Here is a 16,404-nt window from a genome sequence, read left to right as displayed (position 1 = left end):
TTCATCCTCTACAATTTGATACCAATTTCATCTCGTTTGGGTAACATTTCTAAGACTCTAGATTTCATGTTCTTAGTGTTTTTGACTTGAAATGGTGTTAATTAGTGTCTATGGCTCAAGTCTAGTATGAATATGTGTTTGGTTTGTTCGATTTTGTTGTTTTGCGTAACTAACATGAACACTTGAAATGGGTGTGCTTAATCTTTAGTTTTGGTTGATTAAATGTTGTTATTATGTTAAAGCTCATGTGTTAAAAGTGCTACTAGCATCATTAGCTTCGTCTTGGTTTGTTGGTTGACTTAGAAAAACTTCATAAACAAAATTTATGAATTCATGATTCTTGGTTAGGGTTTGATGAACTTTAAAATGGATTTTTTGATGCATTGAATGCTATGTAATGTTGTTAGTAAGTGTTTAGTTGCAATGTATGTTTAATTACCTTCGAAACGGCATATCGTATGGGTAAATTGGATTCCCGAATTACCATTTGCATTTTTGAGCTTGAAACGTTAAATAATGACCTTTCGGCGAGATTTCAATTATTTTAAATGATGTTTTTGTTTAATGAAATGTGTTTAGTTGTATTCATTGTTAAATTACCTTTCCAACGATATAAGATACGTGTTTTGAATGTTTACGGTTCATAAGTTATGTTTGTTTGAAGTTTGGTTCGAGCATATACATGAAACAACCCAGCATTTTTTTTAGTGTTAAGCCGCGGTGCGGCTCCTCTAGCCACGGCACTGCTTAAAGCATGAAAATGGGGCTGTCCAAAATTATCAATTTTCGTAAAATTCTAACTATGCTACGCAACTCCGATTGACATGAAACTTGGCCAACATGCTTATATATGACTTCTAAGCTTAGAAAAATTGTCCGAGACCCGACTCGAACACGTTAACTTTTTCGTTGACTTTGACCAAAGTTTGACTTTTATTCAAACTTAACCAAATACTTATGCAATCGTTCTAATCTTCTTTTATAATTGATTCTTGCATGAAACTTGACAACGTGATTTACATACTATATATTCGAGTCGTAACGAGCCATAGGACTAATTGAACACATTTCACCCGACCTTGTGTCGTAACTGGTTAATTGATATAACTTACTTATTTAGGTCAAGGCTAAGCAACTTTCATGCATACGTTTACTTTGTGAAGTACTTTTATACTCGTGCACTCGAGGTGAGATCATAGTCCCATCTTTCAACAACTTTTATACTTTTAAATCATGGGATGAGAAACATATACAGTTTTATACTACATACTTTTATACTTTGAACACAAGTACGAAGAAACAAACATTCCACAGCGAGTTTGAACAAAAATCCTCAATTCGATTATCATTAGTTACACTTGCCGGGTGTAAGCGAGAACTTATTGTGTATGGCCATACGGGTTTGACAAACCCTCATTCGGATGATTCGCTACCGTTGTGCGGATGAAATATATTTTCTAGAAACATTGTATGTTCTAACACTATTGTGATGGGGTTCTATGGAAGGAAAGTTAAGTCTTGATAATTGGGTGCTCGCGAACATACTTTTGGAATGCAAACGATTTGGATAATCAACCTTATGGAAATACAAAATCTTGTGGTTCAAAAACAACGTTTATTAATATACCTATGATTTCACCAATGTTTTTCGTTGACAGTTTTCTATATGTTTCTTAGGTTCATACTTGGCTACTTGATACATGCTTCCGCACACTTTGATTACTTGCTTGGGATCAAGTATACATGCATACGCTAGTGATAGCACCTTTGGATTTAAGCATACTGTTTACATACTTACGCTATTTTTAGCAACCGTGATTTTTAACTCATATTATGTCGCAAGTTATTTCATTTATACTTTACTACTTTTGTAAACTTAACTTATTGTCGAACCATTTGATAAACTAAACTTTGTAAGTCTTGTACTTTCAAATGAATGCGACATAATTTTGGTCAAACGCGTCTCATATAGGGACTATGACCACGTAACGGGACCTAAGTTAACGGCGCCGTCAATGACGATTTTGTCGGGTCGTTACAAAGGATTGCATGATCTTTTATATGTATTGATAATTACTTTTGATTGTGATTCTTAATTACTCCCATTAATTGATCCCATTGATTACTAGTTTGTTGGTTGATGTAACGAGAGTTACTAGATCAATTAATTTATCTAGGTTATTCAGAAATAAATAGATAAGTTGAATTACATATGGGAGACCGATGTAATTAGATTAATAATTAATCCCATCAATTGAGTAGATAATTGTGAAGCCTAAATAGGGACGCCGATTTACCCTTTAACTGAATCATAATCTTGAGTAATTAATATTGATTGATTGTGTTCTTTAGAAGCTTATGGGAGACCAACGTGAAAAACTGACACTTTCATGATAGAATTAGTATCTAAGTGAAGGACACCAGCTTATCTTACTAATTGATTAATGAACTTAGTTAACGAGAGTTATACTTAGGGATTTAATTACACTGTTCTTAATAAAAGCAATCCGGAACCTAGGGAATTGAATCTAAGTGAATACCCCTTTATCTATTGAATTCGTATTTTCTTTCTTTGTTTTAATTAATTTTAAATCAAAAACCCATTTTACAACTTAAATCTTTAGAATAATTATTAGTTTTCAAATACTAAACTCTGCTCCATGTGAACGAATTCGTAAGTATATTACAATAAGATTAGGTGTGTTTTCCGCATATAAAATTTTTGGCGCCACTGCCGGTGAGTGGTATGTCTTAGGATTTTACAAGCTCTTAGTTATTCGATCCGTTTGTGGAAACTTGTTTTCGCAAAAGTTACTTTTCTGTTATTTTATTTTCAGTTTTACGCTTTGGTTTTGTGATGGTGTGGACGCATGTTAGGTACTAATAACTCTTGAACCATTTAGAGTTTATCATACACGTAGCAAAGTTAAAGTTGAGCAAGAAATCGCCGAAGGTTTCTTAGAATTACCTTTTTATATTCCGGACTTTGAGTATATTAAGGAAGAAGTTAAGATGGGTGAACCAGCGCGAGGTCAATCCATGGAAGCGATGATGAAAGCCACGAGGGCTGCTAATGGACATGACATTAACCAACTGGTAGATGATAAAGATTTTGAGGTTAAGGGACATATTTTAAATATGATCACTCATCAATGCCAGTTCAGGGGCACACCGAAAGATGATGCATTTGAGCATCTTTGAAACTTCAAAAGCATCTGTAATTTGTTCAAGATTGCCCAAGTTGCAGACATGGTTATCTATTTGAGGGTTTTTCCTTGGTCTTTGAAAGACGATGCAAAAGATTGGTTAGAATCATTGCCCGAAGGTGAAATTAACAGTTGGACGGTTATGGAAGATAGATTTTTACAGCGTATCTTTCCAGCTTTAAAGGCTGTGAAACTACAATGTGACATTAATCACTTTGTTCAAAACTCAAATGAGACACTTTATGACGCTTGGACCCGTTTCAGTAAAATGCTTCGAAATTGTCCTCAACACGGGTTGAAAAATTTTAACAAGGTCCAAATCTTTTACAAGGGTGTTAATGTGCCGAAAAGGAAAGAAATTGACATTGCTGCATGTGGTTCTTTGATGAAAATGACTCCAGATGAAGCTTACAACATCATCTCCAAAATAGATATGCACTCTTATGATTGGCACCAAGAGATAGATGTTTCACTTTCTTCTTATGTCGCTAGTACCGAAACTAGTGATGAGCTCGCATCGGTTAAGGCACAACTTGCAACTGTTAAAAGACAAATGGAATCGATGACTAAAGAGATGCACGCTATGAAAGTTGGTTGTGAGTTATGTCAGGGGCAACATCTTACAAAGGATTGTAATCAAGCAACTATGGAAGAGCAGGTGAACTACTTGGGTAATCAATACAATAATTAGAATCAATGAGGTAGTTCGGGTTATCAAAGGAATGGACCACCAGGGTTCGTTAATCGAAATTAGAATCAATCATATGTGGATAAGGCTCTTTCATTAGAGAAGTTATTGTGGGATTTTATAATAAAGATGGATGAAAGCATCACGGCTTTGAGGAAATATAGTGAATCAACAAAACAATAAGTGAGAAGTCAGCAGGCCTCGATTTAGAATTTAGAATGAGATGTCAGGCTTATAGCTCAATCGCTAACAGAGAGACCACCGGGTTCCCTCCCTTCGAATACGCAAGCTAATCTGAATTTCAATGGGTTGCCTCGAACAATCTTGACTAATAACAATCGAAGTGATGTGAAGAATAAAGATCCGAAGGTTTCTACTTTTTCGCAGGTGAATGCTATCTCTAGCTTTGAGGGTTATGATTCCGATGAGGTTGTTCCAACTTATACTCATAATGGTGAAGATGGTTGGATCCCTGTTAGTGATATAATTCCTACATATGGTAATTACTTGATGAGTTTGATGACGGGGAGTTCTTCTAATTCGATTAATCAAGAGTCGAAAGTGAAAAGTGTTGAGACTACCGAGTCTCCTGAGTTTAGTGTTGATGAGATTAAAGTGGAAGAAGAGGTGAAACCTCCACCTAAGTTGAAAGTTTACAAGCTGCCCATTCCATATCCGAGAGCTATTCAATCTGAGCAACAAAAGGACACTGTTTGTAAGTCTATTAATTCTAATGAAAATATTTGTGTGCATGTACCTTTGGTTGATGTTCTTGCAGGTATGCCCAATTATGGGAAATTTTTAAAGGATTTAATGGCGAAGAAGGGTGAGCATGAGCAGGCCTCTTCCGCGATTCTTGAAGTGGAATGTGCTACTATTTTGAAGAAGAGTGATATGCCACCAAAGTTAGGTGATCTCGGGCCATTCATAGTGCCCTGTAAGATTGATGACTCTAAAATTTTGAAGTGTTTAACTAATTCAGGTGTGAGTATCAATCTTATGCCGTTATCTGTTTATTCACGTTTGGGTTTGAATGAGCTTAAGTAAACTAATACTGAAGTTAGGTTGGTTAACCGGTCAGTTAGTAAACCCATAAGGATTGCTGAAAATTTGGTGGTTAAAATAGGTGAATTAGAGTTCTCAGCTGACTTTGTAGTTGTTGATATGCCGAAGGATAAGGTTGTACCCATTATTTTAGGTAGACCATTTTTAGCAACTGCAGGTGCATTGACTGACTGGTGGACTTGTAAGCTAATTTTGAGGGATATAGGTATAACTTTGAGTTTTAAAACAAAGTTTAGTGTTAAACCACCACCCACATCCGTTGATTCTGTGAATGTTCTTACTAGTAGTGAAATTGTTAATGTTGAAACTGAGACTAGTAAAGAGCCTAAGTGTGGGGGTGGAGTTGTTAAAGAAAAATATGTGGTTAAACCGCCCGATGATAGTGTTGTTGATAGGTCTATGAGAAGGTTATTTGGGCGCGTTAAGAAAGCTATGAGTGAGAAGGATGAGAATGTTACTCCGGTTAGCTTCTAATTTATCAGAGAAAGAGCAAGAAAAGTTAAGAGAGTTGACAAGGGAGTCAAGGGCCACGGATGATTGGTTGATAAGTATGATCGGTAATGGTATTGAAAGTGTTGGTTCCCATGGTTTGAAGAAGGAGGGAACTCACCATCCCGGCATTAGTTGAGAAGAATATGGAGTCTAGTGAAAGACTTGTTAATAAACTTGCATAATGTATAATTTATATAATGTGTGTGTTTTAAAAATAAAAACCTAAAAATTTGAAAAAACCCAAAAATCCAAAAATATTTTTCTTTTTGTGTTTTGTTCTTGTTTATCATTGCAGATACGATAATGTGATGAAAATCGAGGAATGGCCGTTAGTGCAGAGCTATCTGTCACTCCGTTTTGCGATTATGTTGCTCTACATCCGGTTATGTTTTTCCCAATCACTCTAATGTCCTCTCGAATTTATACGTATTTATATGATTTCATGTAAATGAGGACATTAGGGAGAGATATAAATTCTCAAGGATGTAATGCACTTGGCTTGAGTCTTATTTTTGTCTAAATTGTTGAATTTGAGGAAATTTTAAAATTTTTGACTCGTTAAAAAGCCAAGTGTAGTTTTGTAATTAAGCAAATTTTATCAATATTGTAAGTTAAATTGTGCAGGTAGCTCAATGATTTTGGTGATTTTGATATTCTGTAATTTCTTTTGCGCGAGTGTGTGTGTAATAAGGAAGCAATGTCTTCCAGGGTATAAAAACCCAAAATTGTAGGATGATTTAAGTCCATCCATAAAGGAAGTTGAGTCTTCCGAATGCCCGTCTTACTTGGAGTGGAAAACTTCCTAATCTACATCATTTCATACTGACATTGGTTGATGCATCATTTCACGATGTATTACACTGATGTATCGCACTGTGGGAAGAGGAGCCTTGCGCTTCAACATATGTTGTCTTCTTGAGGAAGAGCAATGGCTTCGTGCTAGTGTTGCTCAGACAACACACGCCATGGCCAAAAGCAATGGTAACCTTTCAAATATGGAAATGTAGTATCTACTTCCTACATTTTCTTAAAACTAGCATAAAAGCAAGATGCGTGGGAAGTGGGGTCCAAGGACCTTAAATAATTTTAACAAGTGTTTAAACACTTCCGGGAGAATCGTGTCCTCCCACTTTGTTCTTAGGAAGTAAAGTCTTCTGAAACTTATAAGTAAAGTTAAGTTGAGTTTCAAAAGACCATTGCTTGAAAGTAAAGTCTTTCAGGTTTCGTGCAATAGACCCCCCGAAAAATTTACAACCAAGGTAGTTGCTTCCTCATCGCCTTCGAACCGGAAGGTAGTTCACTTCGGTGATATACTGGGTTAGCAACTACCCGTGCGGCTGTCCCACAACCGGGAAGGCTTGTATGCACACCGCCTTTTGAGCCCAAGACAATTGTTATCTCGTCGCTTTTGAACCGGGAAGTAGTTTATCCTATATAATATACCGGAGTAACAATTGCCGTGCAGCTGTCTCAAAACCGAGATGGCTTTGAAAGCACATAACCTTAAAACCCAAAATTTCCGGAAAACTGGTTTAGTGTAAAAACTTAACTATTTTTCCCGTTCTTAAAAAAGTAAAAAATGGTTTCCTTAAGGTCTTGTTTTCCCTAAGGCCAAATTTTTCTTGGTTCCTGATAATGCTAAAAACGAACATATATTTCATAGCATTATTCCTCAAGAAAGACAAGCTTTTAGTTGCAATTGTTCTATTTAAAAGTGATATTCGTTTAAATAATAAAAGGTGAAGACAAAAGACAGATTCGACGAATTGAAGATGCAAACGACCAAAAAGCTCAAAAGTACAAAATACAATCAAAGAGGTTCCAATTATTGATAAGAAACATCTCGAAATTACAAGTGTACAAGATTCAAAATGCAAAGTACAAGATATTAAATTGTACGCAAAGACGTTCGAAAATCCGGAACCGGGACCAGAGTCAACTCTCAACGCTCGACGCAACGGACTAAAAATTACAAGTCAACTATACACATAAATATAATATAATATTTAAATAATTCTTATAATTATTTAATATATTATATTTATTTATAAATCCGTCGGTAAACAAAGAGCCAAACTTGTGTGAGCTGTAAAAGCAAACTCCGCGACTCGCGGAGTTTGAAGGCAAAATGGGCCGCGAGTCGCGGAGCCCCAATTTCTGAAACTCCCTATAAAAGCAACCGAATTCTGATCGCAAAACCATCTTTTTTTTCCTTCTTCTCTCAATATATACGTAATATATATTTATAATTTATATTTTAATTTTAATTTTAATTTTAAATCATAATAATAAGGGTATGTTAGCGAATATTGTAAGGGTGTAAGTCGAAATTCTGTCCGTGTAACGCTACGCTATTTTTAATCATTGTAAGTTATGTTCAACCTTTTTAATTTAATGTCTCGTAGCTAAGTTATTATTATGCTTATTTAATCCGAAATAATCATGATGTTGGGCTAATTACTAAAATTGGGTAATTGGGCTTTGTACCATAATTGGGGTTTGGATAAAAGAACGACACTTGTGGAAATTAGACTATGGGCTATTAATGGGTTTTATATTAACTAAACAATACCTTGTTAATTTAATATACAAACTTATAATTCGACGTATTTATATATAACCACATACGCTTGACTGGGTACGGTGGGCGGGATATCTATAAATACCAATAATTATTCATTTTACCGGATACGGAACTGGATTAATAGTTAATAGACTTGTTGAAACAGGTGTGAATTACATTCAAGGGAAATTGGTGTAATTGTTAACAAAGTAGTAAAACCTTGGTTTACACGCAGTCGATAACCTGGTGTATTCATTAAACAAAGTATTAAAACCTTGTTACAATTTGAATCCCCAATTAGTTGGAATATTTGACTTCGGGAATAAGAATAATTTGACGAAGGCTTTCGCTCTTTATATTTATGACTGATGGACTATTATGGACAAATCCGTATGGACATATTAAATAATCCAGGACAAAGGACAATTAACCCATGGGAATAAACCTAAAATTAACACGTCAAACATCATGATTACGGAAGTTTAAATAAGCATAATTCTTTCATTTCATATTTAATTTTCTTTATTTTATATTTAATTGCACTTCTAATTATCGCATTTTTATTGTTATTTTATTTAATTGCACTTTTAATTATCGTACTTTTTAATTATCGCAAGTTTATTTTATCGCATTTTTATTAATCGCAATTTCATTATCGTTATTTACTTTACACTTTAAATTAAGTCTTGTATTTATTTATTATTTTACATTTGGTTTTAACTGTGACTAAAGTTTTAAAATCGACAAACCGGTCATTAAACGGTAAAGACCCCCCTTTTATAATAATAATATTACTTATATATATTTGTATTTTTATAAAAGTAAACTAATATAGCGTTAAGCTTTGTTTAAAGATTTCCCTGTGGAACGAACCGGACTTACTAAAAACTACACTACTGTACGATTAGGTACACTACCTATAAGTGTTGTAGAAAGGTTTAAGTATATCCATTCTATAAATAAATAAATACCTTGTGTAAAATTGTATCGTATTTAATAGTATTTCCTGTAAAAATATAAGCTATTTTATATACTACTCTGCTAAAACATCAAGTATTTTTGGCGCCGCTGCCGGGGATCGAACCCGGGTCACCCGCGTGACAGGCGGGAATACTTAAACGCCGGAAGCGCAACGCTAATAAAAAAAAAGATTTTTAGTTTACTTTTATTAAAATTCGTTTTTTATATAAAAATACGTTTTAAATATTCGAAAATATAAAAAGAAAAACAAAAATATAAGTATTTTTAAGATTTTGTTAAATATTTAAGTTTTATAAAGTTTCTTTATTTTTATTTTATAAAAATATAAGTCTTATTTAACTATTTGGTTTTTATTTAAAACAGAAAATATAAAAACAGAAAATAAAAAAAATAAAAAAAAATCGCGTCGAATTTTATTTAACCTGTCAGTTGAATTCTGGAACCCCGCGAGTCGCGGGGGTTTGATGCTTTGAATACCGCAAGTCGCGGAGATACTCTGACATGCGACAGAACCCTAATTCTGCATTTATTACGGGTAATTAATTATTATTATTATTATTTAACCCTAATTATTATTATTATTATAATTAGTTTTATTTTAAGTTTTACTTTTTATTTAATTTGTTTTATTTAGTTAAATTAGTTTAATTAAATTGTAAAATTAATAGTTTTATAAAATAAATAATATAAAAATAATATTTTTATAAAAATTGTACTTTTTACAACTTTTTGTATATTTTTATATTTTGTCCCTTTTAATCGTTTTAACGTAATATTTGTATTTTTAGCTCATATTTAGTTTTAAACTTAGTTTTTGCCATAGTTATTTTTACTTCTAGATTTTTAGGCTTTGCCGTAGAATTCCTTAAGTGCTTTTTCTTTAGACTAAGATTTAGGTGCTTTAGAATTTTGCGACTCCTTTTTAATTTTTAGTTTCTTTTTAAGTTATTTCCATTTGGGATTTAGTTTTTCCTGTAAGCTTTAATATTTTTAGACGACCTTTACCTATGTATCAATTATCATTCCAATTAGTAATCTCAATTTGCGATTATAATTTTAAGTTAGTTGTAGTAATAAGGTTAGGTTAGTCAAGTATTTTTAAGTTTTATAAGTTTCTTTTATTTTTCCGTCACCTTTTATTTTTCAACCATTTTTCTTTTTCGACCTTTTTCGACAAACTCTTTTTCTTTCTTATTTCTCGCTATTCTAGTTTTAGGACATAGATCTTTATTCAACTTCTTATCTAAATTTCTTAAAATTACAAAAATTTATTTTAAGTGGTTAAATTGATAGACATCAAAATTTTATGGTTCGTAGTAATAGTTGGATTTGTACGTGGACCGGGTTATTGGAGCTAAACAGTCCTCAATTATATTGAGACCAAACGAATCCTGCCCCTCTGCTGCATCTTTTGGCTATTCGAAACGTGGGCAAAATCAGAAAAGTCTATTGATTGGATAACTTATTATAATTTTTCTTTCCTTTTAAAAACTAATAGGATATTCAGTGAATGCACCGAGCAAGACGTTCACCACCTTTTGTACGTTCACCACCTGTAACTAGATCAAGACATTTAGCAAATATTACTGCCGTTGATTTTTCTTTAGAATCGTCATCCAGTCGACCAAGTACTTCAGTTCAAATTTCTTATAATCCATTTTTTGAACCCGACCTCACAATTGAGAATCCGGAGAATATTCAGGAACGATTCGTAGATCCTGAACCACTAAACTTTCCTCCGGAACCACCAATCATTCAAATAGAGATTGTTGAGGAACGAACCATTAAATCAGAATCCTCTAGTGATTCCGATTCAACAAATTCAATTATGGAGAATCTGGAACCTTTAAGTATGGAAGACCGAACGATAGCTAAACGAACTGTCCAAGGTCACGCAATTACTCATCCAGACATTAATGTGCCAGATTATGAAATCAAAGGACAAATTTTACACATGGTGACTAATCAATGCCAATTTAGTGGTGCGCCGAAGGAAGATCCAAATGAACATCTACGTACCTTTAATAGGATGTGCACACTATTTAAAATCCGAGAAGTGGAGGATGAACAGATATATCTCATGTGATTTCCCTGGACTTTAAAGGGAGAAGCCAAAGATTGGTTGGAATCGTTACCTGAAGGGGCGATCGATACATGGGACGTTTTAGTTGAAAAATTTCTTAAACAATTCTTTCCGGCATCTAAAGCCGTAAGACTTCAAGCAGAAATTGTTACGTTCACACAGAAGCCAAATGAAACTCTATATGAGGCGTGGACAAGATATGGAAAGTTATTAAGAGGATGTCCGCAACATGGTTTAGACACCTGTAAAATAGTACAAATATTCTACCAAGGATGCGACATCACTACAAGGAAAGACATAGATATAGCAGCTGGTGGTTCTATTATGAAAAAAATCGAAACTGATGCTTACAAAATTATTGATAACACTGCTTCCCACTCACACGAGTGGCACCAAGAAAAAGATATCGTTAGATCATCTAAAGCAGCTAGAGCCGATTCTAGCCATGACTTAGATTCCATTTCCGCAAAGATAGATGCTGTATAGAGACGAATGGAAAAGATAACTAAGGATATTCACTCAATACGAATTAGTTGTGAGCAGTGTGGAGGACCACATTTGACAAAAGATTGTCTCAGTATTGAATTAACAATGGAACAAAGAGAGAATATTTCATACATAAACCAAAGGCCTGGAAATAATTATCAGAATAATTATCAACCGCCAAGACCGATTTACAATCAAAACCAGAATTATAACCGAAATATTCCATACAACAACCAACAAGGTCCTAGCAATCAACAAGTATCCAATAATACTTACAATCAGCAAAGACCTAATTTTTAAAACAAACCACCACAACAAATCGATGATAAAAAGCCGAATTTAGAAGATATGATGACGAAGCTAGTTGAAACTCAAACGCAGTTTTTCACATCTCAAAAACAAACCAATGAACAAAATGCTCAAGCATTTAGAAATCAACAAGCTTCTATTCAAAATCTGGAACAAGAAGTAAGTAACCTAGCAAGGTTAATAGGTGAAAGAAAACCGGGAAGTCTACCTAGTGATACAAATGCTAACCCCCGGAATGAAACAGCTAAAGCCATTACCACAAGAAGTGGTACAACACTTAAACCACCTGAAATACCTGTAACTTCTGATGAAACTATTCCTACTCCACAAGAACCACAACCAGATCAAGATAAGGAAAAAGAACCGATAGTTGAAAAGGTTAATGAAGATAACACAGCTAAGGCTAAACCTTATGTTAAACCATACCAACCACCACTTCCTTACCCGAGTAAAATGAAGAAAGAGAAACTTGAAGCCGAGCAATCCAAATTCTTGGATATGTTTAAACAGATAAATGTAAATCTTCCTTTCATTGATGTGATTTCAGGAATGCCTAGATATGCTAAATTCTTGAAAGATCTAATCTCAAATAGAAAGAAAATGGAAGAACTCTCGGATGTTACCATGAATGCTAATTGTTCAGCAGTACCGTTGAATAAGATACCAGAAAAATTATCTGATCCAGGAAGTTTCACAATTCCATGTTTTCTGGGTAGTCTTAGTTCAATAGAAGCATTGGCAGACTTAGATGCTAGTATAAATCTAATGCCGTATTCACTATACGCTAAACTAGACCTTGGAGAATTGAAACCAACCAGAATAAGCATACAACTAGCCGATAGATCAATAAAATATCCTAGAGGGATAATGGAGAATATGCTAGTTAAAGTTGGTACTTTAGTATTTCCAGTAGATTTTGTTGTTTTGGACATGGAAGAAGATTCTCAAGTTCCTCTCATATTAGGAAGACCATTCTTAAACACGACTAAAGCAATGATAGACGTGTTCGGTAAGAAATTGACCCTAAGTATAGAGGACGAGAGTGTTACCTTTTCAGTTGATAGAGCAATGCAACAACCACAATCTGCAGATGATACATGTTATTATATTCAAACTATAGATGCACATGCAGAATTATTAGAAGAATTTCCAGAATTACAAGGAACAGGAGAATGTTCTTTAGGAGAAGGTAATGAACCAATTGATGAAGCTAAAATGTTAGCTACACTTATAGCTAATGGATATGAACCAACAACTGAAGAAATTCAAATGCTAAAAGAAGAAGACAGATATCGATATAAATCATCGATAGAAGAACCACCGAAATTAGAGTTAAAACCACTTCCAAACCATTTGGAATACGCTTATTTACATGGTGAATCTGAATTACCTGTAATAATATCGTCTTCTCTTACTGAAAATGAGAAATCACAACTCATTTATGTGTTGAAAGCTCATAAACCAGCCATTGCATGGAAAATTGATGATATTAAAGGAATAAGCCCTTCGTATTGCACACATAAAATCCTTATGGAAGAAGGTCATAAAACGTATGTGCAACGCCAACGAAGACTAAATCCTAATATGCAAGATGTAGTTAAGAAAGAGATTATTAAACTGCTAGATGCAGGTCTAATTTATCCAATCTCTGATAGTCCATGGGTAAGCCCAGTTCAATGCGTGCCTAAGAAGGGTGGCATGACTGTCATTACAAATGAAAAAAATGAGCTTATTCCTACTAGAACTGTAACAGGATGGCGTGTGTGTATTGATTATAGAAAATTAAATGACGCCACCAGAAAAGATCATTTTCCCTTACCTTTCATAGATCAAATGTTGGAAAGATTAGCCGAAAACAGTTATTATTGTTTTCTATATGGATTTTCCGGATATTTTCAAATTCCAATAGCACCCGAAGATCAAGAGAAAACCACATTCACGTGCCCTTATGGTACTTTTGCTTACAAACGCATGCCATTTAGACTTTGCAACGCCCCTGCAACCTTTCAAAGGTGTATGATGGTGATTTTTCATGACATGATAGAAGAATGCATGGAAGTTTTCATGGATGACTTTTCAGTCTTCGGTGATACATTTGAATCATGTCTAGTTAATCTTGAACGAATGCTAATTAGATGCGAACAATCAAATCTAGTACTTAATTGGGAGAAATGCCATTTCATGGTTAAAGAAGGCATCGTTCTTGGACATAAAATTTCAAAAGAAGGAATTGAAGTGGATAGAGCTAAAGTAGATGTAATTGCTAAACTTCCACATCCCACCAATGTTAGAGGAGTTAGGAGTTTTCTAGGGCATGCCGGTTTTTACCGACGTTTCATAAAAGATTTTTCTAAAATTGCCACTCCTATGAATAAACTCCTAGAAAAGGATGCTCCATTCATCTTTTCAGATGAGTGTATCAGATCTTTTAATATTCTTAAAGAGAAACTCACTAATGCGCCGATCATGATAACACCAAATTGGAACCTACCATTTGAACTAATGTGCGATGCAAGTGATTTTGTAATGGGAGCCGTTTTAGGACAAAGGATTGAAAAACGATTTCAACCTATATATTATGCTAGTAAGACGTTACAAGGAGCACAAATGAACTATACAACTACTGAAAAAGAACTCCTTGCTATTTTCTTTGCTTTTGAAAAATTTCGATCATATCTCGTTCTAGCAAAAACGGTGGTCTATACTGACCATTCTGCTCTTAGATACCTATTTTCAAAACAAGATGCTAAACCAAGATTAATCCGTTGGATCTTACTCTTACAAGAGTTTGATATTGAAATCCGAGATAAAAGAGGAGCAGAAAATCTCGCCGCTGATCATCTTTCTCGTCTTGAAAATCCTGAGTTAGAAGTTCTAAATGAATCGGCCATACAAGACAACTTTCCTGATGAATATCTATTGAAGATAGATTATAATGAAATCCCATGGTTTGCAGACTATGCAAACTACTTAGTATGTGGATTCCTTGAAAAAGGATTATCGTACCAAAGACGAAAGAAATTCTTCAGTGATATAAAACACTATTTTTGGGAAGATCCACATCTGTTTAAAAGTTGTCCCGATGGAATAATACGCCGATGTGTATTTGGAGATGAAGCTAGTAAAATATTAAACCATTGTCACACAGGACCAACAGGAGGGCATTATGGGCCTCAACTAACAGCAAGAAAAGTTTATGATGCTGGATTCTATTGGCCTACAATTTACAAAAACGCACACCTTCTTTGCAAATCCTGTGATGCTTGTCAAAGGGCCGGAAAAATAAGTCAACGTGATGAAATGCCACAAAATGTCATCCAAGTATGTGAAGTATTTGACATTTAGGGTATTGACTTTATGGGTCCATTTCCAAAATCTCATAATAATCTATATATACTCGTAGCCATTAATTATGTATCTAAATGGGCGGAAGCACAAGCTCTCCCAACTAACGATGCACGAGTTGTAGTCAACTTTTTAAAACGTCTTTTTGCAAGGTTTGGAACACCGAAAGCTTTAATAAGTGATCGGGGTACTCATTTCTGTAATAATCAACTTGAGAAAGTTCTTAAAAGATATGGAGTAACTCATAAAATCTCCACCGCATATCATCCACAAATAAGTGGACAAGTTGAAAATACCAACCGAGCTTTTAAACGTATTCTAGAGAAAACCGTAGGATCAAATCCGAAGGAATGGTCCATTAAATTGGAGGATGCACTCTGGGCTTTTAGAACAGCCTACAAAACTCCAATTGGAACCACACCTTTTAGACTTGTTTATGGAAAAGCATGTCATCTTCCAGTAGAAATTGAACACAAAGCATTTTGGGCTTTGAAGACATGTAATCTTGATTTACATGAAGCCGGACGTCTACGGTTAAGTCAACTAAACGAATTAGAAGAATTAAGACATGAAGCATACGATAATTCGTTAATCTATAAATAAAGAACGAAGAAATGGCATGATAAAAGAATCAGAAGTTCAAAAGAATTTAAAGAAGGAGACAGAGTTCTTCTTTTCAATTCACGATTCAAGCTATTTCCTGGAAAATTGAAATCAAGATGGTCTGGACCATTCATAGTCAAAAGAGTTTTTCCATACGGAATGATAGAATTAATAAATTCAAATGGGATTGAATTTAAAGTTAATGGTCACAGAGTTAAACATTACATACATGGTCCGATGGAAGTTGACAACGAAGTTAATCACAATTTCGATACCACAGCTAACTAAGTGTGGGGAGAATCAAGTCTTTAAAGGATAATATGTATTTCTGTTAGAGTTAGATTGTCTGTTTTCGTGTAGTTCTCGAAAATGGAACCCGAATGGTCTTTCCCTAGCAGACCCTAAAGAACTAGTCTTCTCCCCCCATTCTGAATTTTTATTTTTTTTTAGGTTTTTACAAAATGAAGACTGCCTGTGAACTAAACCATGGTCTAATGCTACACGCTTTGATCACTAAACGTAATAATGACATACTACCGAGTGAAATAGTATCAGTAATCAGAGAAAGAATGGACGGAGTTAG

At 34.4% G+C, this 16,404-nt stretch overlaps 1 protein-coding gene across 1 annotated transcript; it reads left to right on the top strand.

Moving 5' to 3' along the window:
• The first annotated feature begins 3,348 nt into the window (after nt 1–3,348).
• LOC139859756 (uncharacterized) lies at nt 3,349–5,858 on the top strand. The gene is made up of 5 exons (XM_071848531.1): nt 3,349–3,877; nt 4,148–4,609; nt 4,673–4,921; nt 5,021–5,366; nt 5,747–5,858. The coding sequence occupies exons 1-5, from the start codon at nt 3,349–3,351 to the stop codon at nt 5,856–5,858; spliced, it is 1,698 nt and encodes a 565-aa protein (XP_071704632.1).
• The last annotated feature ends 10,546 nt before the right edge of the window (nt 5,859–16,404 follow it).

Source organism: Rutidosis leptorrhynchoides, chromosome 7 (assembly GCF_046630445.1).
Source record: "Rutidosis leptorrhynchoides isolate AG116_Rl617_1_P2 chromosome 7, CSIRO_AGI_Rlap_v1, whole genome shotgun sequence".
Classification (NCBI taxonomy): Eukaryota; Viridiplantae; Streptophyta; class Magnoliopsida; order Asterales; family Asteraceae; genus Rutidosis; species Rutidosis leptorrhynchoides.
The sequence above is the reverse complement of the archived record's forward strand: the minus strand, read 5'-3'. Positions and strand labels throughout refer to the sequence as shown.

Excerpts from the sequence above, each read along its gene's own strand:
- LOC139859756 (XM_071848531.1), top strand. The coding sequence starts at position 3,349 with ATGGAAGATAGATTTTTACAGCGTATCTTTCCAGCTTTAAAGGCTGTG. Across the intron at positions 4,610-4,672 it reads GCAACAAAAGGACACTGTTT|GTATGCCCAATTATGGGAAA; the intron begins GTAAGTCTATTA and ends ATGTTCTTGCAG. Across the intron at positions 5,367-5,746 it reads GTTGATAGGTCTATGAGAAG|ATACGATAATGTGATGAAAA; the intron begins GTTATTTGGGCG and ends TTATCATTGCAG.